The sequence below is a fragment of the Mytilus californianus genome, unplaced genomic scaffold, assembly GCF_021869535.1.
Source record: "Mytilus californianus isolate M0D057914Y unplaced genomic scaffold, xbMytCali1.0.p SCAF_2, whole genome shotgun sequence".
In the NCBI taxonomy this organism is placed as follows: Eukaryota; Metazoa; Mollusca; class Bivalvia; order Mytilida; family Mytilidae; genus Mytilus; species Mytilus californianus.
Genome location: NW_026262668.1, coordinates 2,586,337 through 2,611,864, shown reverse-complemented (window position 1 = coordinate 2,611,864; position 25,528 = coordinate 2,586,337). Strand labels below are relative to the sequence as shown.

The 25,528-nt window shown below is 38.9% G+C and overlaps 1 protein-coding gene across 4 annotated transcripts in view; it reads left to right on the top strand.

Annotated features, from left to right (window-relative positions):
- LOC127729079 (perlucin-like protein) overlaps nucleotides 1-18,537 on the top strand; it is a 57,089-nt gene extending 38,552 nt beyond the window's left edge. For 3 of the 4 annotated variants that reach the window (XR_007994495.1, XR_007994496.1, XM_052236742.1), the window contains exons 4-5: nucleotides 3-237; nucleotides 18,123-18,537. Coding sequence is in view for 1 of the 4 variants with exons in the window: in XM_052236742.1 (XP_052092702.1) it covers nucleotides 3-237; nucleotides 18,123-18,162 (275 nt within the window). In the remaining 3 variants the exon portion in view is untranslated. The remainder of the gene's footprint in view (nucleotides 1-2; nucleotides 238-18,122) is intronic. The other variant, XR_007994494.1, reaches the window with a different exon arrangement.
- The last annotated feature ends 6,991 nt before the right edge of the window (nucleotides 18,538-25,528 follow it).

Here is a 25,528-nt window from a genome sequence, read left to right as displayed (position 1 = left end):
AGATCCTTTTGCAATATGGTTCGGAGGCTCAGATTCATTGTCTGAAGGAAATTGGAGATGGAACAAGCCAACACGATCTATAAATTTTTATGATTGGGGTTCGGTATTACTTGTTTCACAACCAAATGGGTGGCTCATCAGCAACTGTCTAGCATATTTTAATTGTGATCCATTTGGCACACAGTATCAATGGGTAGACGAACCATGTAGTGTTTCGTATCCCTTTTTATGTGAAAGGTAAGATTAATATCAGACACAATATATGATTAAATAATGTAACTCCAGAACCAAAGTATATTAAAGGGCGAACATGCACTTTATGTGCCTCCCACAAAAATTTACAGGTCACAATACATCTGGCTAATTTTATAAAACAATTTTCTAATATACCAAAAAATAAAAAAAAAAGAATTTTTAAAGAGGCATTGTGGTTGATTGTTATTTTTCATTTTTGTCAATAATGTTATGTATGTAAATATTTGTTTGCTTGTTTTGAAAGATAACGATATTGATTTTTAATCAATTACTTTTAAGCGAAATTTCTCGATAGCGCCACATTATAAAAATGCAAGATCACAGGCCAAGTAAAAGTCAAAATTTTGTACTTACTGCATATCCGCAAAGACCAAGACATTAAGAATTCGTAGACATTATGCCCGAGTAGGATTTAATGACTCCTTGCTCAATGCTATATAGTGACCAAGCACATTAATAATCAGATTTATGGTCAAGTGCAAAGCTGGAAACCTTCGTATCTTATTCACATGTTTCTGAATGTATACATATCATATTTGCCACGTGACTTAAACAGTCGTCACGCAATCTGTCAAAGTTCTTTTATCTAATTTTCTATCTTTTGTATTGTTTCTCAGGAATTTTTAGATAATAATTCAATATGTCATTTTATTAACAGGAGAACTACTTTAATATAAAAAAGGATTTATAGTATGAATTTTAATTGACAAACCATCAGATCACAAAGAGGAAGAACGTTAAAACCTCCATAGTTACTTTACAATATTCAGTGATGAGAAAACCCCGCTAGTAGAGTGCATAGTGTCCCAAACTGCCCCTATTGAACGAGTTTAAGTTAACGGAATTTTGTAATTCTTGTGCTAAATTATAGGAAAATCATCATTTTTACAATCGTGATTGTCCTCGAAAGTTCCCGCTGGGCACGTTTTTTTTTAAAATTTCGTGTTTTTACGGGGTACCCCTAAAGATACCGTATTGTACGGGGAATCTTTAACATGAACAATTAAATTATTGCCCTTTGTTGGTGGTTAAAATGATACTTAAAGGTAGTTTGGATATAAAATATATCATATGTAAACAAAATTCATTCGAGTAATATCAATCGTTATGTAGAAACATGCAATTTACAACAAAAATTAACAGGCTGATCTCCAGGTTGAAATTAAAAAAAAGAATGAAACTCATTATTTGAGAAGTTAAAAATTACAAAGTTGGTATATCTGAATTGTTTACATCTGTTTCTATGGGCTTCAAAAGTTTAATATAGGTTCATAAATTAGGATTTTATGCATCTTATATATGTGTTATACTTAAATTAGAATAAAGAGCTTCGAAGCATTTGTAAACTTTTAAATTGAAGAAAAAGAATTTCACAAAATAGTCCATTTTAGTAGGTGCAAATACATGTGGACCTTTCTTGGGCATAAGCATGAATATCGGAAAAAAAAAAAAACAATCCACAGTAAAAGATTGATTTTTTTATAGCATTAATTTACATCTCTGCCCCCGGCGACAGTTTTTTGGAAAAAAATCCTACGTTCGAGTACACCTTTTTATGTTCAGATGTGTTTTAGTTGACTGTTTTGTCTTGTAAACGTATAAAGCAAAAATATTTGACACATCATTGCTTCAGATTCTATTATTTTTATATTCAGCTACCGGCTGATATAATTACATTAAAAATTCACAGAACTGAGAAATGAAATATATGAATCAAGTGAAATACCTTTCTAATGAGTCATAACAATTTTTTTTACTAAAAGTTCTTGACGACAAACTTTACTTTTTTGTGCATAACTTTAAAAAAAATGTTTTTGTGTGTGTCATCTATGGTAATTAGTCTTCAACCTCTGAAAATTTTGAGTCTGCCCTTCCACGTAAAATTTAGTTAGAATTTCTTTTTGAACTTCCCCTAGGTAACCGATCAGACAATAGAGTTAAGTTGACAAAAGACCTAAAAGTACATTAAATGATGCCTAATAGCTCATAAATACATTTGTCTTTTAAAATACAAAAGTTCGTAATGATGCCATGTAGATAAATTTATCGGTTTTCGAGAGCTACATTAACAGCGCGTTATCCCTAGAATGGCTTCCACTTTTTACGATTAAAAAAATTAGGTGGTGTAAAGGGGAGATAATTTGACGAAGTACAAGCCTGACTGTTAAGTCCACTCTTTTGCTTTGATTCAACACGTATAATCTGGTGATGTAAATCGTTTTGTAGCTCACACTTTAATGTCATCAACAAGGACAACTATCTCTCATTTTTGCTTGTTGTATGGTTGATTTATTTGATTTGCATGGCCTTTCAGTTCGTAGAAAGTTGTTTCGTTTTATATTTTATGTCGGTTTTTCATAACTTTTTATTTTGTTATAATCCAATTGTAGTGTACGGACCAAGCCAGTCGGTCTCGTTCAGATCTGGAATATGGCACACATTCTTAATCTTGTTAAAGTTTGCCCCTGAAGTCGGAACCAAGTTGAATGAAATACAATGAGATAGGTGTGTTATTTGTCAAGGTTCTCCTTCTGAATTGCTAATAAATGTGCGACAGCTAATATGGCAATGGGTATGCCCGAGCAAATTACTGCAGTTGCTGAAATATATATGCCAGACATGCAGGTTTAATATATTTGCCAAGATTCCATTTCGGATGTTTGTTTTTTCTGCGAAAATAATACTTTAATAAAAATCGAAAGCTTCACAAAATAGAGTCAAATGTCCGAAAGTATGATTTAAGGGAATCAGCGTTTGAAAAAAAAATAATCAAAGGCTGCCTCGAATAATGGATGAAACAGCATTTATGGACAATGAGAAAAGATACACCAAATAAGGCTGGGATTGAACAAAGCTCGTTCCATACTAGAACTCGACATCACTTTTCAGCCGCTCATTTTTATGTACACGAAGATTTGTTTGGTGGCAAAACAAGCATTCTGCATTTCGCAAGTATTGTAAAGGTATCGATCATATCTTCCTGATCATATACCCGAGACAAACTTGGTTAAAAAATTTAAAGAAAAACTCTACAGGTATTACAGCGATTATTGTGTAACAACCAAAAACAAGAGATACGCCTCATCGAAATAAAATGCATACGGCGTTTGACTGCGCAAACAAACTAAGTATTGAATACATCAGAAATACTTTGGGTTCTCCTGTGGTAGCTATCTAGAAAGAAATCATATTATGCGCCTAGGTTTTTTCCACACATTATCATGTTACACTGCAGCGTTTGGAAAATTATTGGGTGATGGAGGTCTAAAAGATTTGTTGGTCGTTCATTTGTTTACTCGTCCGGAACAGTAAATAAGATGTTGAATGAAAAGAAATTCAATCGAGCTGTAATAGCTTTGAAGCTTTTTGTGTGTCATGGTTATCTAATTTCTTCAGATGGTGTTTATTAAGTCATTGACTAGAATTTATAACATCCATTCATGCTGCAGTGGCTGACATTGAACGCATGTTGCTTTCTCTGATGAAGGACTTTAGACAGTGGGGTTGCAATACATGACCAACATTTAAAATTTTGAGACAAGTTTCTCACGACAGTAGATTTAATGCCACAAAACATTCGATCCAAAAGAGAAGGACTTCGGCGCTTACATTTGTCGTTATTTTTGCTATTTTGTCAATCATTTTTGTCGTCACAAAAGTAGTGTAAAAAGGCCGATTCTGCGGCACTTTCCATTTTCAAGGGGAAATCTAGCACAAATCCAACTTTAGATTTTTTACAATGTAAACGGACCAGCATCCCAAGTAGTCTTAGGGTAGAAACAAGAATATGGCTTTTTTTTGTAAACAATGGTAGAAACACATTAAAGGGGATGTAATCCTAGGTGAATACAAATATAAATATGGCTTTCACAAACAATGGTAGAGACACTCCAAAGGACCGTGTTGCTACAAGTGAGATGGATGAAATTGAAATAGGTAAAGAGATGGAATTCAAGAGTGATAATATGGATCAATACATGGATTTCTCCAAGGATAACGAGGAAGAACTTGAGAATGATACTGCACCAGAATTCAAGACCAGTGGCGCTCTACTGAAAAGAAAGAAGGGGCAGTTCTGCAAGAGTAAACCAGGAAACGATGGGCTCTGCTGAATACACAGTAAAGAACCACGCCAGCAGGAGGAGGAGGATACCCCAGTTATAGGGAAGATTGAGGTGAAAACCACCATTAAAGAACTTCGAGAAATCGCGAAGAAGGAGGGTCTTAAGGGATACAGTAGGAAACCCAAGGGGAATTGGTCAAGTTAATTGAGACCAATACCACCCACAAATTTACTCGCGAAGAGGTTTTCATCAAAAAGGAACTGAAGACCATTGCCAAAAGACGGGGAATTACCAAATATTCCCGACTAGGGAGAGCTGAACTGACCGAACTGGTGAAGAAGGACATTAAAAATGCCCCAATCGAAGAGGAAATCAAAATTGTTGACCGACGCGATGCATTGAAAGGTGTAGTTGGCACAATCACCCTTGAACAACTCAAGCAGCATGATTTGGAGACGTTTTTCCAGGTAAGTCGCAACACCATCACCAGCACAATCGAAGATACCCTCACCCAAAAGAAGGGGTTGAAGGTACAGCTAGTGGTGAGCTTGGAATTGGTCAAAACGAATCCCGCGACCGGAGAGAACCTTTACGCCATCCCCTACTTCAGATCAGTGATGGTAGCAATCACCGAATCAACGGACCTAGACTTCGAGATTACGGTCATGGTGGCGAAGATCAAGGAGAGTATGGTAAAATACATGCGTAAGGGTAGCGGGTAGGTATTTAATCACATCGAGCAATTTGAAATCCACCTGAACAAATTTAAACCACTTGCCGGCAGCTCCTACATACCACTCCCATCGGAGCTTGCCAGGAGGAAAGCAATCATCAATGTGCAAAACAAGGATGATCAATGCTTTCGCTGGGCTATTCTCTCAGCCCTACATCACGTGGAAGTGGATAAGAATTGCAACAAGCGGGTAGGTCAGTACAAGAAGTGGGAAAACGAGCTCAATTTCAACGACATTGAGTTCCCGGTTTCCCTCAAGGCGATCGACAAATTCGAAATCTGGAATGCAAACCTCAACATCAACGTCTTTGGCTTCGATGGCGTAAAGAAAGGTGAAGATGAAGAGGAGGATCTCCAACTATATCCCCTAAGAATATCGAAGAACACCGGCGCGCAACATGTAGACCTCCTGTTCCTGACCGGCACCGACAAACAGCACTACTGCTGGATCAAGAGCATATCACGACTCTTGAGCTCACAATTTACAGAGCATGGTCATGAGTTCTTCTTCTGCCGCAGGTGTCTGAGCCACTTTTCCAGACAGGACATCTTGGACGAGCATATGGAATACTGCGGTCAGAAGGAGGCGGCCAGAATCGAGATGCCGGAAGAAGGAACCTCCATCGGATTCCAAAGCCACACACATCAGATGAGGGTTCCATTCGCTATCTACGCAGACTTCGAGTGCTTCACTGAAAAGATGAACACCTGCCAGCCCAATCGATCGAGAGCCTACACGAAGGCGTACCAGTTACACCGACCATCAGGGTTCTGCTACCGTGTGAAATACGTCCACGGCGACAACTAGGATTCAGTCGTCTACTGTGGGGAGGATGCGGCCAAGCACTTTGTCGAATGCATGGAGAAGGAAGTCCGGGAAATCGGTAAAATCTATGGTAAAGAGCTTACGATGGTGATGACTGACACCGACAAGGAGAGTTTTACAGCGAGCACACACTGTCACATTTGCGATGAAGCATTGAATGGGGATAAGGTTCGAGATCACGACCATCTCACGGGTAAGTATCGCGGTGCAGCGCACAGTGAGTGCAACCTAGCATTCAAACTTCCCAACTTCATTCCCATCGTGTTTCATAATCTCAGCAAGTATGATGCTCAATTGTTTGTGAAGGAATTAGGATTTGGGGAAGGGAAGCTCAACTGCATCCCAAGCACAGATGAAACCTACATCAGCTTCTCAAAGAAGGTGGATAAGACCCTGGAGATGAGGTTCATCGACTCGTGTAGGTTTATGCCCAACTCCCTCGAAACCTTGGCGGGAAATCTTACGACGGGTAAGTTCAAGCCAACACAGAAATGCTTTGGCGAACGCTCAGAACTGATGACCAGGAAGTGAGTGTACCCCTACGATTACATGGGTGGATACCAAGCTGGAGGAAACACAACTACCACCCAAGGAGGAGTTCTTCAACAAACTCAACGGCACAGATATCAGTGACGATGACTATGAGCACGCTCAGCGGGTGTTCAAGGAATTCAGCTTCCAAACGATGCGGGACTATCACAATCTCTACCTAGAAAGTGATGTAGCCATACTGGAGGATGTCTTCGAGAATTTTAGGGATATTTGTATGGTAAACTACAAGCTTGATCCCGCACACTACTTTACAGCCCCCGGACTCGCTTACGACGTGGCCCTAAAATTTACCAGGGTCCAACTGGAACTCCTTTCAGACCCAGACATGCTGATGATGTTTGAGAATGCGACTATGGGAGGCGTGGCTATGATCTCCCACCGATATGGAAAGGCCAACAATTCATACATGACCAACTACGATGCGGCGCAACCCATCAAATACCTGACCTACCTGGACGCCAACAACCTGTACGGCTGGGCCATAGCAGAACCCTTACCCACGGGAAATTTTGAATGGATGAAGCCGGAGGAGATCGACCAAATCCTTAACTACTCAGACGATCACGAGCATAGGACTATGGTGGAATGTGACCTAGAGTATCCCCAGGAGCTCCACGATGATCACAACGACTACCTTCTGGCGCCGGAAAATGTGGAGATTGAGAAGGTGCACAAACTGACACCTCATCTGAACAAGCGCGTCAAGTACACCCTCCACCATCGAAACCTCAAGCTGTACATGGCGCGGGGGATGAAGCTCACCAAGGTCCATCGCATCATTGCATTCAGACAATCAGCATGGCTCAAACCATACATCGACAAAAACACCGGACTCAGGGCCGTGGCCAAGAACGACGCCGAAAAGGATTTCTTCAAGCTGATGAATAATTCAGTATTTGGCAAAACCATGGAGAATATCCGCAAGAGGGTCGATGTCCGACTGGTCACCACCGAGAAACAAGCACTGAAGCTTGTAGCTAAACCTAACTTTGATCGAAGGGTAGTGTTTCACGAGAACCTGGCAGCCGTCCACATGAAGAGGACCAAGCTCAAGTTCGACAAACCCATCTACTTGGGGGCGTGCATCCTAGACATCTCAAAGATCCTGATGTACGACTTTCGCTACGATTTTATGCGGAAGATGTACGGTGACAACGCGCGCCTACTATTCACAGACACTGACAGTTTAGCCTATGAGATCACAATAGCTGATTTCTACAAGGATATTACCACCCACATCCAGGAGAAGTTAGACACCTCAAACTACCCGGCCTGTCACTCCTCTGGAATTCCAGTCGGTGTGAACAAGAAGGTGATCGGTATGTTCAAGGACAAGTGTGGCGGTAAGAGTATGACTGAATTCGTGGGGCTTCGACCTAAGTTATACTCTTAGAAGATGGATAATGGTGACACCACCAAGAGAGCAAAGGCGGTCAAGCGGAATGTGATTGAACGTAACATCACATTCGATGAGTATAAGAGATGTCTGGACACCCAGCAGGAGATTTACAAATCGATGAATATTTTCCGCAGTCACCGCCATCAGGTTTACACCAAGGAAATTAACAAAGTCGCTCTCTCGGCCAAAGATACCTAGCGACACATTCTCCCCGACGGAATTAGCACCCTAGCTTATGGACACTACAAAATAAATGGATAAAATCAGAATTCACAGCATAATTCTCCCCCACAAGCCCCTGTCGAATAAGAAATTGGAGAGAGCCGTCACAGCCCTACGAATCCCAAGTTTCGGAGGGGTGTTCATGCGAGATACCCTACCACCCAGCCCGCACCGCATCGAACGTGAAATCTTGAATCACGATAGCTGGGAGGGTCCAGGAACGCATTGGACTTGTTTATATAAACGTGGGCTGGTAAAGTATTACTTTGACTCTTATGGATTGCCACCACCTGACGAGATGGTAGACAACTAACAGCCTGACATTCGATATAGCACCGATGAATTACAGCAGCGAGGCTCGGTGGTGTGTGGTCACTTTTGCCTATTCGTGTTTAAAGTGTTGGCGACTGGAAAATCGCTGGAAGATACAATTTTCTCACTCTATAAATAAATGGATAAGTTTGGATCTCATGCAAGAAAGCGCGCATCCTTTCGGCGAATGCCGCAGGATTTGGATATGAACGACAATCGCATTATTAGCCTAGGACATCCCGAGGATAGCTCGGAATCTTTGACAAAAGGGTGGGTGACCCTACAGTTGAAAGATGGTATAAAAGACATCAATAAGCTAGAGGCTGCGCTCGAAGCAATCTCGAAAGAGCTTGAGGCGATGAAAAAACACCTTGAAGGTATCGAGAAAAAAGTGGCCAAGTGTTTGCCTATGGCCGGCGGTATGATGAGTGGTGCCCTGGATATGCAGGGACACTCGATCGTCAATCTTCCAGAGGGGGTGGCGGCACATGAACCGGTGATCAAAGGATGGTATGCAAAGAACTATACGGATCTAATCATTGCGGTTCAAGAGAAAATCAACACCATCGAACGGAAGGTGAAGTCTTATCACACGACGGACAGGAGCCGGCGCGAATCGAATCCCATATCTGAGGAGGACCTGCGCATCGACAGAATCAAGGCGGAACTCATGAAACTGTAGGTACCACAGCAAAGCTTTCCTGTCCTATGAATTAGGAAAAGGCACTCATATCAACAAGGTCGGCCGCCCATGTCTCATCCACACCGCCCACTACCACACGACGTTTCTGAAACTTGCGTCGAACTGGTTTGTGCAACTCCTCAGCTAAATCATCGGTCCAGCGAACTATTTTTTTAATACCCAGACCGAATCGAGCTTTGGTTCCGATGATGGGTCCGACGATGCTGCGGTCCATGCGTTCGCGTGTGGTGGGGTTGGGAATGGTGTTAAGCGAGGCTAGCATAACTTGATCACAGATGGAGTTGAGAGCGGCTGTATCCTTGTGCTGGGCATAACAGAGATCGTGGTGATATGCAGCCTGATCAACTCGATTAATCGGTTTTGACCAAGCCTTCGGGGTGCCATCGGGGAGTACGCGCTTGCTAAGTTTAGTCCCTGGTCCGGTGAAGTTGTGTCCGGGCAGATGCATTTCTACAGGCAACCGGTTAATCATCTTGTTCATGAACCTAGAACCTGTGGCAGCGATAAACTGGGACTTTTTAGCACCGCAAACCATACAGTGACCAACCTTCCTCCGACGTCCGTTGCTGGTCACTGCCTCGCCTAGATTCACAGTGTCCGTCTTCCTTCGACATTTCACACAATACATTGCTTTCTTTAAAGAAATGGACGTTGAAAACCTTTCTTACAGCGATAATACCCCCAAGAGAAGCAACCACTATCTTCTACCACTGCGATCGATCCGAGGGTTGATCATTGGAAAATCGGATTATGGTAAATCGACCCTGCTCAACAATCTTCTCCTGCGAGATGGATGGCTTGACTACGATCGGTTGTATGTGTTTGGAAAATCGCTTCACCAACCCATCTACCAGCTCCTGCAGCAAGCCCTGGAAAAAGGAATCTCGAAGGAAGGTATTCGAAACCTGCTGCAGTGTAAATCACCCTATTCATTGACCGATGTGGTTGATCTCTTACCACCACCCTGACGCCCCAATGGAATCGAAACTTTTTTCTTCGAGCAAGGGAGCGATGTGCCAGATCCTCGAGAATTAGATTCCGCCCACAAAAACCTCATGGTGTTTGATGATTTGATGCTGAGCAAGCAAAATACGTGTGAAGATTACTATGTTCGCGGTCGTCACAATAATGTTGACTGTTTCTACCTGTGCCAAAACTACTTTAAACTGCCCCGACAATCGATCCGTGAGAATGCAAACTTTATCTGTCTCTTTCAGCAAGATGTTAAGAATCTCGACCATATCCGGCGCGATCACTGTAACGATCTTACCAAGGAACAATTTGACACTCTGTGTAACCATTGCTGGTCCCAACCTTATGGATTTGTAACCATCGATCTCACGAGTCCCAAGTCGGCAGGGAAATACCGATGCAAAATAGATGAGTTCTATGAGGTATAATATAAAGAATGGATCAGTTTGAAGATTTCTGAACTGGAGTATGAAGACACAGAGAAACCCCAGTCCCGCAAATGTAAGTTCGAGTAGGACCCAGTCGATATGAGGAGTATGTGCTGGAAGTGTGGTCTCATGATCACCCGCCCGATCTATAGCGGTGGAGGTAATTTCGACGCATGGAACTCTGGCCGTCAATATGGTAAAGTGCAGCGATTTTCTCAACCCCAATGTCCCAACAAGACGATTCGAGGTCATCAGTGTACACACCCATGCCATCCTGGTAAAGACCTATGCCGCAGACACTTCAATCTTGTAAAGAAAAAAGGGGCTGCAGCGGAAACGTACGATACCTCTAGCGATTTGGAAAGGCGTCTGAACCTTCCCTCAGGCGCTTGGGAGCGTTTCACATAACGCTATGGGGTGTTTACACCAACGCTATGGGGCGTTTACACCAACGCTATGGGGCGTTTACACCAACGCTATGGGGCGTTTACACCAACGCTATGGGGCGTTTACACCAACGCTATGGGGCGTTTACACCAACGCTATGGGGCGTTCACACCAACGCTATAGGGCGTTCAACAGCGTTCAATCCTATAAATAAATGACGTTTATCAAGATTACCGACCCTAAGCAGCGTGAGGCGCTAGTCAAGGCGTTGCAAGACACCAAGCGGAAGATTCAAGCCAGTAATATGCAGCATCGCCTCAATAGGATTGGACTTAGCAAAGACTTTTCCAAGGTGTTCAAGCCTGTGGTTGAAGCTCAGCGAGAGGCAGCTTCAAAGATCACCAAAACGATTGAAGACCTTCCTGCAGCAATGCCAGCCCTCCCTCCTCACCGCCCGAGTTTGCCGACCCACTGCCCATCGCACCACCTTCAGACACCGTCCTCGGACCCGGAGCACAGCAGTATTTGCAGCTCAGTATGACTCCTTCCGCCGACCACACCTTTGGATTGCGATCTGACAACGGTGTTATCTTTATCGGAAGCTCACCAGTTACGTTTGATGGCGATGATATTTTCGTGGATGGTGTGAGGTATAAAGGAACCCTTTGCCTCTGGGAATTCGTGGTGAAAAGGAAACCAGAATCGTTCGAGCCCGAAGACCTAGAGTACTATGCACTGATCCTGAAAAGTTCCGGTGCCATGTATCAAGGCAATTCCACCCTCTCGAGAACCCGAAGGCGAATAAGAGTTACAAGTGGAAGGAAATCGTGTCCCACATCTACCAGAGGGATAAGTTTGGCAGTGGGCTGCAAACCGTGTTTCCTTCTTCCAATTTCAAGCAGCTTCTCGACCGCCTGGAACTGTGTGCCGCATCATACCGAGCAGGATATAATGGTGTGCGCAACGAAATTGTGTCGATCATCGATGCTATGAAAAAGGTTGCCTTCCAAACCAGGACCGCAACGCTGCCGTGTTCGATCACTGTCGATTGCAAAACATCCATGTCACTCTCAACGCCGGCCGTCGACTACAATGCCGTTTTCACCGAAAACAGGGTAGCCAGAGTGTTCAAAGAGGCTGCCGACTTCAGAAAGAAATTCTACAACATGGACACCCTCCTCAGCAACGGTGGCATCAACCCCTCTGACTTCATCGATCTGTACCCCCTGTTTGTCATTGACGTGAGTCACCAGTCCGAGCGGCTGAAAGAATCCACGGTGGACATTAAGATCCGGGTCCAGTTCGAGCCTAACGTGGAGGCCAACACCGAAGCATTTGCACTTATGATCTCCGACAGAATCCTACAGTTTGAATCCGATGGTCAGAAGGTAAACGTTGTGTTCTAAAAGTAAAAATTGATAAAATTTACCTACAACTCCTCTTTGTCGAAGTCTATGCGATCGTGGTGAATGCTGGTAGACAACTCAAGGAACAGTATGACGGTATCGAAGAGTGGAAGCAAAAATATGTGACAATGGTGTACCATAAATAAATGGATAACACATTGTTGCAGCAAAATGCTAATAACACCGACCCCAAGCGTGGGTTTTCCCTCATCATCACTGGGGTCGGTAGCCAAATCCATACCCAGTTCAACTCCTAAATACAACTCGAGGAAAAGAAGACCTTCGAGATGGCATTAATGAACCTGGTGACCTATTACTTCATCCCCAACATTCACGTGGGCAACAATTCCTTTCACTACTCTCCCAACAAAGGCGCACACTGGTTCCCCAGCGCGCTGAGCACCGGCTCCTATGGCATTTACGAAATCAACGATGAGGTCCAGCGACAGATTCGTCTCAACCAGCACAAAAAAAACTAAGATCATCATCAGCGCCAACTACTCGACTCTGAGAGCAACCCTTACTTTAACCAAAAACTACCAAGTGGACTTTGATGTCGAAAACAGCATTAATACCGTGTTGGGATTCGAGCGTCGGCTCTACACTTTCGACCTGGCCACAAACGGCTACACATAGGTTGAACACACTGTGAACATCATGAGCATCAGCAGCATCCTGGTGAACAATGACATCATCCATGGGAGTTACGTGAATGGCACCCAGCAGTCTACCATCTACAGTGTCTTCCCCGCAGTCGACCAAGGTGAGAAGATCATTGAAACCCCCAAGAATTTGGTGTACTTGCCCGTGACCTTGCAAACCATCAATCGCATGCATACGTACCTCAGCGATCAAGACGGCAGGCCCATCGATCTCCGCCGTGAAAATCTCACCATCCGCCTTCATCTTCGCGAGGTATAAATACATGACTTATCACGAACATGGTTTAAGTTTGACGAAAGGTCAAGCTGATAAACTACAGGGGGCGGCTAAGAAAGGTTGTTCGGTCTCCATTCGTTTGTCCGACGCAAACCTTCATGAACACAAGATGTTGCTCACCACCCGCCAGGTTCAAAAGATCGCCAAGCTCCTACAGATGGGTACTGGTGGCATGATCCTAGAGTTGAGTGCGACCCAATTGAGGGAAAACATGCAGAAGGTGGGTGGCTTCCTACCCATGCTGGCAAGGCTTGCAATGAGGGCACATCCCATGTTAGCAAACCCATTCTTGGGTGTTGGATCCTTGAGTAGTCTGGGTGGTGTATCCGTCAACAAGACCTTAGGGTCTGGATTGTACCTGAAACGTGGTGGATGCGTTTGCACAGTGAAACCTAGTGCCAACAGTCTCTACCTCAAACCCTCAAACGCCCGGATCACCTATGGTGATGTACTCTACTTAAAGCGTGGTCAGCAATTCCACGACGAAGCCGGTCTGATCTTAGGTGCTAACAGCCCCTTCAAAAATATTCCCCTCCTCGGTATGCTCCAATAAATAAATGGATGATTTAGATTCTGGATACCGACAGACCAGAGTCGAATGTATGGAAGACCAACTCAACGCGGATATTCATAAGTATCAACGTACCTTGAAGATCTACAAACGTCTGGACAAAGTTGTATCTGCAGCAACGGGTGCTTGTTCTGTGAGCAGTTTGGTGTTAACCAGCTGCACCATGGGTTCAGCTTTGACCGGTATAGGTATTATAGCCTCCCTTCCCCTAGGATCCCTAGCTTGCTTGAGTGCCACTGCCGTGATGGTACTCACACTGATCTCATGGCGTATCATGAAAAAGAAGAAAAAACACCGTGACACCTTGCGATTGGTGCAGTCCACAAAATCCTTGGTTGAACAATGTATTAGTACTGCTTTGGCTGATGATGGACAAATTGATGATGCGGAGTTTGGAAAGATCGCAACCTGCCTCAAAAACTACTATGATGAGAAAGATCAGCTGCGACAACCTGCCACCACTTTTAGTGAGGACCTTAATGCGCATGCGCCGTAAAAAACGTCACACATTTTTCCGTTACGCTTCACTACACACTTCGTGTTCCATTCTGCTTCACTTCACAATGTGCTCCATTTCAAGCATAAAAAAAAACTTTCCAATCCGGCAGAAATGTCGGATTGGAAAATTTTTTTTGTACCCCACCCGCCCCATTATTTTATTTTTTTTGACTTACTTTCTCACAAGGTTGCAAGAAAATTACTCCTGCTTGGTCTTTTTCCTCTAAGCCTGTTCTTCTCACGAAGGCTCCTTCCAAGGGTTCCTTCTGTCTGTTCAGTATACTGCAGGCCCACACCCTTGTCGTTTCTCCTTCTCTGTTTTTCAAGGTGAGGATCTTACTCCTCCCAAACTTCCCATCTACTTCTACCACTTCCAGGATTTTATAAATCACTCCGATTGGGAGTTCCTTCCATTTCAGGGTTTCCAGGCTCTGGTCCTTTGCCTTTTCCTCGAAAACATTATCGTTGTTAAAATCGTTGTCTGCGATTTTTTGACTTCTGAGTTCCTTCATCTTTTGTGCGAAAGCCATATTTTGTTTCTACCCTAGGATTACATCCCCTTTAAGGTGTCTCTACCATTGATTACAAAAAAAAGCCCTATTCTTGTTTCTTCCCTAAGACTAATTGGGATGCTGGTCCGTTTACATTGTAAAAAATCTACAGTTGGATTTGTGCTAGATTTCCCCTTGAAAATGGAAAGTGCCGCAGAATCGGCCTTTTTACACTACTCACAAACAGGGTGAACTTTCAAGATGATTGCCGGTTAATATGCTAGATATGTTCTATATACCCCAGATGTTTTCCAGCGTTTGAATTGGGCAACTTGCTATTCAACAGAAGCCAATTGCCTCAATGGGATATGGAGTGACATGACAACAGAAAAGACTGTCATTAAGGACACCAAAGGATGTGATGGTATTGTTAATATTACAAGACATAATCCTCTTTTGATACAGTGGTCCATTACTCTCCACAATGAAGCTGATTTCAGTTCTAAGATAAAAGAAAATAGTTTTTCTGCTGTGTCTAACAAACGATTCATGATGAGGCAAAACAAACATCTACGAAAAAAGACGAGGATCATCTGAAACCTAGTGTAGATCATATGCAGCAGAGAATGATAGACCCCTTTGACTCCTCACTGCATCCAAACCCCCTTATCAACATATCGACAGAAATGCATGCACCAAGAGATATTGAATCATTCTTGATGATCGATACATTAGACGATGGTGTCAAAATGGCAAAAACTCCCTCAGGCAAAGTTGACCTTAGATGGATTTGGCTATTTGTTTTAGTTATTTTTGTCAAATAGCTCTTCAACTGTTTCGGTACTTATACATCCCTCGGATTTCAAATGTTTGGATTTGAGCGTTCCTGATGAAGGTAAATCCAGAAAAGCGCTTCGGACGCATGAAATTATAAAACGTGTTGTTTTCAATTTTTTATTGACAGTACTCTCTCAAGGGACCTAAATGGAAACTTTTATGGCCCGATTATTCGTTCAAAGTTATAGATTTCAAAAAAATCATCGAAAGTCACATCACTTCTGAGTTGGTCTTTTTTTTCTATTTTTAAGAATTATTTGGTACACATGAGGAAGCGGATACTCGAAAATTTTAAATGCTTTTTATGCAGAAAGGCTCTAGGCTAGGTGTGAAAGGAATAAAGGGTATGCTATTATAAAGTCTCCAGATACAGATACAGATGTATTGATCCTATGCGTTCATTACTTCCACTCAACTTCACACACATGAGCTATAGTTTTGGACTGGCACTATCACCTGCACACAAAACTTGCGCCACTTGATACCTGTCCACAAAATATGTAATATTCTTGGGCCTGTTATCTGTAACATCTTCTAGCCACACATGTTGTAACAGGATGTGATACAACTTTATCCCTGTTTGGGATTGGTAACTGTACTGTTTTCAAAGTCTTGAAAGACAACCCCGGACATTTTTTTAACGATTTGTCAAACCTTTTGAACTGTAGACGCAGCTTGAAATCTTATTGCCAGGTTATATTATCTAAAATCAGACTCAAAACTGATCATAGTGACTTACACAATTTGACTACAATTAAAAATCCTCCTTTGGCAAACTGCCTCCGTGAGAAACCACTTTTAAACAACATCTTGTGAGAGCTTCACTCCAAAACGATATGTCGAAATGTCAATACATATCTGCTTGCAGCGAGAAACACTGAATTCAACAAAGATGACGATGTATAAGATTTGAATTGTCAGTTAGTAACTTATTAATTATTGGTAGCGGTCGAATGGAAATTTAGCAGTCATAAGTATATTCTGTGGTGTTTTTATTGGGGCACCACCTTTCATTTTACTTTTGAAAGTGTTGTACAGCATATTAACAAAACAAACTGTAAAACTGTAAAAAAAAAAATCATTGAAAAGGGCTTGACTCATAAGCTCTGCTTTAAGGTAGATTCACTGAATACCACCAATTTGGATTGTAAACTAGCAGTGCACAATCGGTCCAGTTCTTTTGCTTAAATCTGTAAATGTTGTAACAGACTGGAAATTAATGTGTAAGACTAGGTTTTTTTTTTAAAAAAAATAAGTGGTGTATTGCATTATTTTTTAACAAATACCAAATATATGTTTTTGTTTCAATCAATTTTTTTAAGTCAAAAATTTAAGGGGAGATAACTCTAATAGTTAAATTTTAATAAAGGAATGTTTAATGAAGATATTTTCATTTTTTAATTGAAGCATGAAGACAAGTTCGGTGTCACTATTTTTTCTTTTTTTTTTCTTAAAGCATATTATAAAACCTATCTTCAAATGTCTGTCTCATAGATTTCTTTTTATTCACAAAAAAGTGCTTTCCATGAATAATCAATAAAAAATTAGGCATAACTTGCAGCTTGAAAAAGAGCACGACGACCCATACTTTTTATTATATTTATGGAAAAGGCATGGTAAAGTCTACATCTTGGCAAAGTAAAAGAAAATTCTATCTGAGAAATAGATACCGATGATCCAAATTAATAACAAAACATCTACCAATATAAGCATTGTTTCGGAAAGGATGAGCATTCTTTGAAATCCGATTATTATTCTACTTGTATTTGTATTTTTGGTTTCCTTCGTACAGGTTTAACAAATGTATACCATTACCATCTATGTATAACTATAAAATTATGAATATGAAACTGTATTACAATTTCTTAAGCGACTTGAGTAAAATAAGACTACAACTTTTATTGCTGTACTAATGACTATATTTTTAACCTGTATATCTTTCCTTACAAAACATCATCTCTTTTTATCATTGTAAATAATAATCACTCAAACAGACGTGGTTCAAATGGCTGCCAACGGAAGGTATTATGTTTTTACTTTTAACCTCTGCAAACTATTGTATATATGCACATCAAAAAAATATGATAAAAAAAAATTGAAATTCTTAAAATGTACTGAAATAAATAATAGTGCTGAGCAATAACTGATAGGCGAACGAATGGGATTAAAACTTGACTTGTAATTGCAAGCAATAATATATGTCATTATAATTCCTTGGTAGTGACAGTCATTTTGTATTTTTTAAACTATCGCCGCATATATATGCATTACAATTTAAATTTCTATAAAATGTCATTTTAGTTAGGAACATTTTTGAATTTTGCACATCATTTTGTTTCCATGGCAACATGAGTCATTGTGAAAAGTCTAAAGTAAGGTGAATTCAGATGAAGATCTTCACCTGATATCAATCTTTATATTGATCAGGTTCATATCTTAGAAGTAAATCGACCAAAATCTACGACGGAGAAGACGAATCGTACATAAACAATTCTTATATTTATTTGATATTCATATTCTTTTGCAGGGTTGTTCGTGTTGATAGTGACACATGGCCTATTGAATGATCAACAACACAATCAAGTTCTGTAGAAGAAAACTGTTCTTTTATCTTTAGTATTTTTAATTATTGTTGTTGGGCTGTAAGTGCTTTAAAAAGTAAAATAACAGAAATACCGAACTCCAACGGAAATTGAAACTGGTTTAATAGCTAGCTAAACCTCTCAATTTGTATGACAGTCACATATTATTCACTTATAGCATATCACTCTAATAGGTTATGATAACGTTACAAATCTAAGCTAAGAATATTTTCACTTTGGTGCCTTCCGGCTGTTTTGTTTGAACAACATTGGAGACTGTATCAGTAGAATTTTCGAACAGCTCTAGAAGAATTTAATTATTAATGTTAGTATTGCAGTTGCAGAATAAATAATGCTCTTCAACTTTGTCCTTTTATTTTGGCCTTTTTAACCTTTTTGATTTAAGCGTACTTGATGGGTCTTTTATAGAAGTAACGCTCGTCTGGCGTACAAAAATTTTAATCCTGATATCTATGACGAGTTTATCATAACATTCTCTATCAGTATGACGGTACAATTGTTCATTGCAATCTCACAGCTACTTTAGTACAAGTAATCTTGATGTACAGTTCTTAAGATGCATATCAACTGTACATCCGTAAAATTGTATATAAACTGTACAGCTGTAAAGCTGTATATAAACTGTACATCTGTAAATCTGTATATTAACTGTACAGCTGTAAAGCTGTATATAAACTGTATATCTGTAAAGCTGTATATAAACTGTACATCTGTAAAGCTGTATATAAACTGTACATCTGTAAAACTGTATATAAACTGTTGATAGATATTGTATCCCACAAGATGCAGTGGTAGAATCTATATGTTAAGCGTATACACATATTTAAACATGTACATTTTTAAAGAGTTGCAGTTTATATACAGCTTTACAGATGTACAGTTTATATACAGCTTCAAAGATGTACATTTGATATGCATCTTTAGAACTGTACATCAAGACTACTTGTACTATTATATGTCAAAGTACGGCCTTCAACAAGGAGTCCATTAAAAGCAGACAACGCTATTATCAAAAATAAAAACGCCGACAACAAACTGAACAATCAACATAAAACAGGAAACTACAGATTTGGTAACATGAACCCCAATCTTAAATGATATTCACCGTTCGATTCAGGTATATTTGGACTTGAGTAGTTTCAGCTGTTTTGTTGACGTATATTTAGCCATTGATAGTCTCAATTGTAAATTGCGAGCATTTTTGATAGCAAATAATTTCAGTTATGATATTCAGGTGTAATTTCTCATTAAAAGGTTGCAAAAAGAATTAGACGTCAAGCAATATAAAAACAAAATTTTTGTATGTATTACCATAAGCAAAAGACCCCCCCCACCCCCCCCCCCCCCCCCCAAAAAAGAAAGCAAACATAATACAAAATACTATGAGTGAGCGATCCCTTAAATACTGCGTTTGAAGAAGGACTTCAGGATCTGAAGCATCACGAGTAGTTTTTTGGTCTACAATCACACTTTTGGCATTTTTATCCTATCAAACATATTTGTCGGGAACATAGGATTTGTTATAGCGGAACAACTGGGAGATATTCAGAGCATATCAGGCCTTATATAGAAAGTTCACAATAGGAAAATGTATACATATAGGAACTTAAAGTAGATAGAGAACATGATAGTTCATTTCCTTGAAAACTATCTTTATAACATGTCCTTGTACGAATGGAGAACATGTTAGATAGATTAGAATTCCGAATATCTTTTTTAGTAAAAATCAAACAAAAGTCGACGGCAATCAATGACCTATTCAAGTATCATAATGATGCCAGTTTCAAAGACTATACGAATGGAATTTTGGTCCTTCATAGAACACGATATTGGTTTCAACACAGGTTATTTTCATTACAACAAAGTTGAACCAATTATGTACTATGTCTTCAAATTGGAATAGAGAACATTTATGTAAAGGTCGGACAAGTCAAATGTTTCAATACTTGTGTAAATGAGATTAAGGACGTTGATTGCATTTATTCTATAAGATCCTTTGATTGTTTAGAATCTGTAATTCGATATTGGTATAATTTACCTCAGATAATTTTGGCTATTCTTTTTTGCGATGATTTGTGTGATTTTCTATCACCTGTTCTGTCATATCGACTTGTATCTGACAAAAAAAATCAACTTTATTATAAAAGGTACACACGCTTATATTTTGTAAAAAGTACGATCGGTGAGCGTTTTTCAGGTATTGTTTGCTTCAATGGACACCTGAATGAAAAAGTATTTATTTTAAACTCAATTTACGATAGTTCTTCTAAAAATCTATTGTAATAATTCATCCTTCGGTGCATGCCAACAGCGTCAAATGTCATTGTAGAAAAGGCTGTCGTACCGATCTTGACGTTTTTATATAATAACAATAAGGATAGCCAAGACTGTTGTTAGCATTAATTTGTTTTGAGATATTATCTGTTGCTTTGATCAGAATTATATTTAACCTTATAAAGTCTTAATTGTTTTGGTCAGATGTGATTTTCAAATGATAGATTCGAATGTCTGGCTCATTGATGTTTTGTCTTAGTTCGGTTATACTATGCGCCATTTATTTAAGGCAGATGTTTAAAGTTCAATTTCCTAGACTAGAACGATGTTTTCATGAGCAGGTTTGTATATTCAAAATGTATTTACGACTTTTCAACGTCACTAAATTACGTCGCTCTTCTCCAGATTTCATTGCTCTTATAGAGGTCGAGACAGTTTCGCAAAAATGATTTAAATTCCATATTACATTTGAAATTCCTCATTTTAGTGGATCATGCAGAGTACTATTCAAAACGGGTTCACAAAGTGAATAATCCCATTTTCATAAATTGATTTTTTGGTGGAAATTCAATAATTTCAGAACTTTTTTTATGCCCCCGCCGACCCAACAAAAACTTGAAGTGAACTGAATTACTCTGGAAAGGTAATCAGTTTCTGCTACATATCCTTCCGAACTCTTGTTAAAATCCGATATGAAGTAATCGGTGATCAGGCTGCATGCCAACGCAGATTGCTAGAAAGATGAATAAAAGTAGCTGGTCCCAGCAAACACACGACATATTCACGGCGTTGGCTGAAGGTCGAATTAACGTCGTGATAACGTAAGTAAAAAAAAAACGTTATACACTGACGAGCATGTGACGTTGTGAGATAACGTTGGTACAACGTTGGTTGGAGGTAATAGTTATTAATGGAACGCCATCACTCCCTCATTAGAAGAAATGACTATGCCATGATGCAAATGTTGCTTACAGCATGTGAAAACACTTTTACTTCATATGAATACTTCATTACATGATGTGAATTCTTCATTACGTGATGTGGTTACTTCTTTACATGATGTGAAAACTTCATTGCGTAATTTGAAAACTTTATGTCCTATGATTTTATTTATTTTGGTTAATATATGAAATATAAGTTGAGTTAAAAGTAAAAAATACCATAATAAAACAATTGGGAACTAAACAGTGTTTTCCGCTTCACAGTTTCGAAAGAAGATGGAACTAATAAACAAAAATCCGTGAAATGTAGTTTAACTATCATAGCTTTTATTTCCCATTCTTTTACCACAGTTTGAACAAGTTAAGTTTTGGTAATCTTTTAAAAATTCATACCATATTTAACCCCATTGTTTATTGTTTATTGCATTTTTTATATTTATTCTTTGTAGTAAATTAAATCATTTCTTAAAAAAATAAAAAAATAAAATTAATGCAAATATAAAAAATATGTAAAACCATAATGAAATATAAAAGAAAACTATATATTATCTTAAAATATTTAGAAGAAGTAATTAATCATATATCAATCAGCTAATGATTGTCACGTGTCAGGTTATTGATTGTTCGATGTTTAACTGATGTATTCTGTCTTAGGGATAGGAGTGACTCTCGTATAAATGTTGTATTCTGTCTTAAGGATAGGAGTGACTCTCTGTTAACTGATGTATTCTGTCTTAGGGATAGGACTTACTCTCGCATTCCGTCTTAGGGATAGAAGTGACTCTCTGTTAACTGATGTATTCTGTCTTAGGGATAGGAGTGACATGTTTTAATTTGTTGTTGTTAAAATCGATGTCAGTGCCAATGAAAACAATATTCAAAGAGCTAAGTACACTGTCGTGAACGGCAATATTACGTAGAAATACAGTGTTTTGAGTCGCTTTTGACGTCAATATGAAGTCTTTTGAGTCTCTTTCATTGTATATAAATTGAATTTCTATCGAAAGCGTTAGTCGTGATCGGACTACCGTGGCACAAGGTTGCTTATAACCAAAAACCTAAATATATTATATACAGAGGCTCAACGACGCAGACCCGAGTCTTAAAGTCGCTAATCAAATAAGACATCAACATAGCTTTTCTTCAAAAAAGAAAAAAAATGGTCACAGTGATTCTTATATTATTCACTTGAAATACCAAAAGTATAGTAATAATTATTATTAAGTTCCAACGATTCTTTACATATTATGAATTTGAATCTTCTCAAAAGTACAGTAAAATCAGGCGTCGGAACTTGTACATTTGAAAAGTCGACATAGCTTATATAATTATAGAGATTTCTATATTTACTTGTGATTAAGATAGTTTATTTAAATACATGCGTATATAGTACTTGACCAGAGTTACTCACTAGCTTGCATACTATTAAAATGTTCTTCATTGTATGTTGATAAATTAAAAATTGTCTGGATTAAAATTGAGAATGGAAATGGGGAATGTGTCAAAGAGACAACAACCCGACCATAGAGCAGACAACAGCCGAAGGCCACCAATGGGTCTTCAATGCAGCGAGAAACTCCCGCACCCGGAGGCGTCCTACAGCTGGCCCCTAAACAAATATGTATACTAGTTCAGTGATAATGGACGTCATACTAAACTGCAACTTATACACAAGAAACTAAAATTAAAAATGATACAAGACTAACAAAGGCCAGAGGCTCCTGACTTGGGACAGGTGCAAAAATGCGGCGGGGTTAAACATGTTTTTTGAGATCTCAACCCTCCCCCTATACCTCTAGCCAATGTAGAAAAAACAAACGTACAACAGTACGCACAGTAAAACTCGGTTTAAGAGAAGTCCGAGTCCGATGTCAGAATAGGAAACAAAAGAAAATAAACAAAATGACAATAATACATAAATAACAACAGACTACTAGCAGTTACTGACATGCCAGCTCCAGACCTCAATTAAACTGATTGAAAGATTATGTCTTCATCATATGAATATCAGGCACAATCCCTCCTGTTAGGGGTTTAGTATTATACCGTCATAAAATATATGAGAAGAACATAACCGGTGTCATGCCAACAACTGGATTTAGAATAAATATGTTTAATTCCGATGCAAAGACCCTATAAGTGAATCAATATTAATACATATATATATAATACTTCATTAAATCATTAACTTTATACGAATTGTCTATTGAAACAACGCATCTTTAGTTATATCACTTGGATTAACTAACACTATGGGATAGAGTTGACCCAAGGGAGCAGTCATTGGAAAGAGTATATTGCGGATTATAAGTTTGTTTGACGGGTTGTATAGTTTTGCTAGTGCGTCGTATTTTCACTTCAGGGTAATAAAAACGCTATAGCAACACAGAGCAAAAACGTTACAGTATTTTAAAGGGGTATAGCTACGATTTAGACAAAATTTTAAAATACGAATCTTTTTGTTTCAAGTATCAATAAAAGCTGAATTTTGAAATAATATTTCGTTATAAGCAATTTGTGTGGACCCAAATTTATAAAAATAAGACCAAAAACATCGCTGATGCATTATTGACTTGCAAGTGAATAATTCGACCTCATGTGAATCCGTATTCATGTTGATTTCGATTTAACCCCTAAGCTAGAGATGGATTACGCATGTATTAGATGTATTCGGCTATTAAAATGAAAGGAATGTCAACATTGAAAGTGAAACAAGGGTGAACCATTTCGTTGACTGATTCGATCCACAAAAAATCATTCTTATACAGGTAAAAAGGATGATTAACTTATTTTTTTCAACCTATAACATGAAATCATACAGACCTAGAAAAAATTAAACTGCACGTTGTTGCTATCTATTTATATGTATATTTATGTTTATATCGGGTTATATGACCGTTGGCAATCTTCAGAGGTCATCTCGATGGTTAATGAAATGGCGTCTTGACTCAACTACAGACAAAATGCTGATATATATTGTCGAGCCCATGCATTGTCAATTGCTTATTTCAGACTTATTGTAATGTGTATATACGTTTTATTATGTTATAAACCAAATATGAGAATTTAAGTCAAATCGGTAACCATGAACTCGCCAGCTAATGTCCCTTTAAAGTGGTAGCGCCCAACACTTATATCATATGTGACGCACTGTTTCTTTCTTTTTTGTAATAAATTTAGCTGCACAACTCACATGCTGAAACCATAACATTATTTTTGTTTTATGAACTATCTTAAGTGTTGTGGTAGAAGGTTAAGATATACTATGTTCGGTTGAGGAAGCCAACGATAATTTGATACGTAAATTGTAAAAAAACTTCTTCAATAATTTGACGACGTGTTAACAATGATTAAAATTTTCCTCAATATGAAAAACGATTCTTTTCACAAAGGGCAGACTATCTTAAAATAATGTTTTGGATAACGATTTTTGTAATGAGATATTATTTTAAAATCATTTCCAATTAGGAAAACTCCACATTACAATATTGAGACTACAAACTCTAATACGCATCGACAAAGAAGTGTAAGTTGAAGGACGAATGTTATGAAAGAAATTAATCAATCGAGGCAACTCATTGAAACAAAAATAGAATATCATCGAGTGAAGACTTTTATAGTTGTATGCCTAAGTAAGATTTCACTCATTTATTTATTGCAATTTTACAATTTTACTACTTGGGTGAAATTAAAATAAAGAAATATAAATCACAATGAAAGATACAAAATCATAGACCATTGTGTGATTCTTTTATTATCAATGGCTTGCGGTAGAACGGTGGTTCACTAAACATGACAGATAAATCTAATTGAATAGATTAGAAACAGTCTCAGAAAAATGATTTTTATTCAGGCGAACTTTGTATATGTAAGAGAATGATAATCCCTTTCTTCATGATTAAGTACGAGCGTTAGCGAGTACTTATCATGAAGAAAGGGATTATCATCCTCATACAAACTTAGAATATTGTAAAGTGTTCAAGGCTTAAATGATCTCTTGATTGGTTGTATTTAAGAATTAGTTTCATTGTTAGTGCAATGTGTGTATTTAATGCATGACTTCCTTTTTAGGCATTTCATTTATGGATTAGTTTTGGTGATGTAAGGACTTTCTT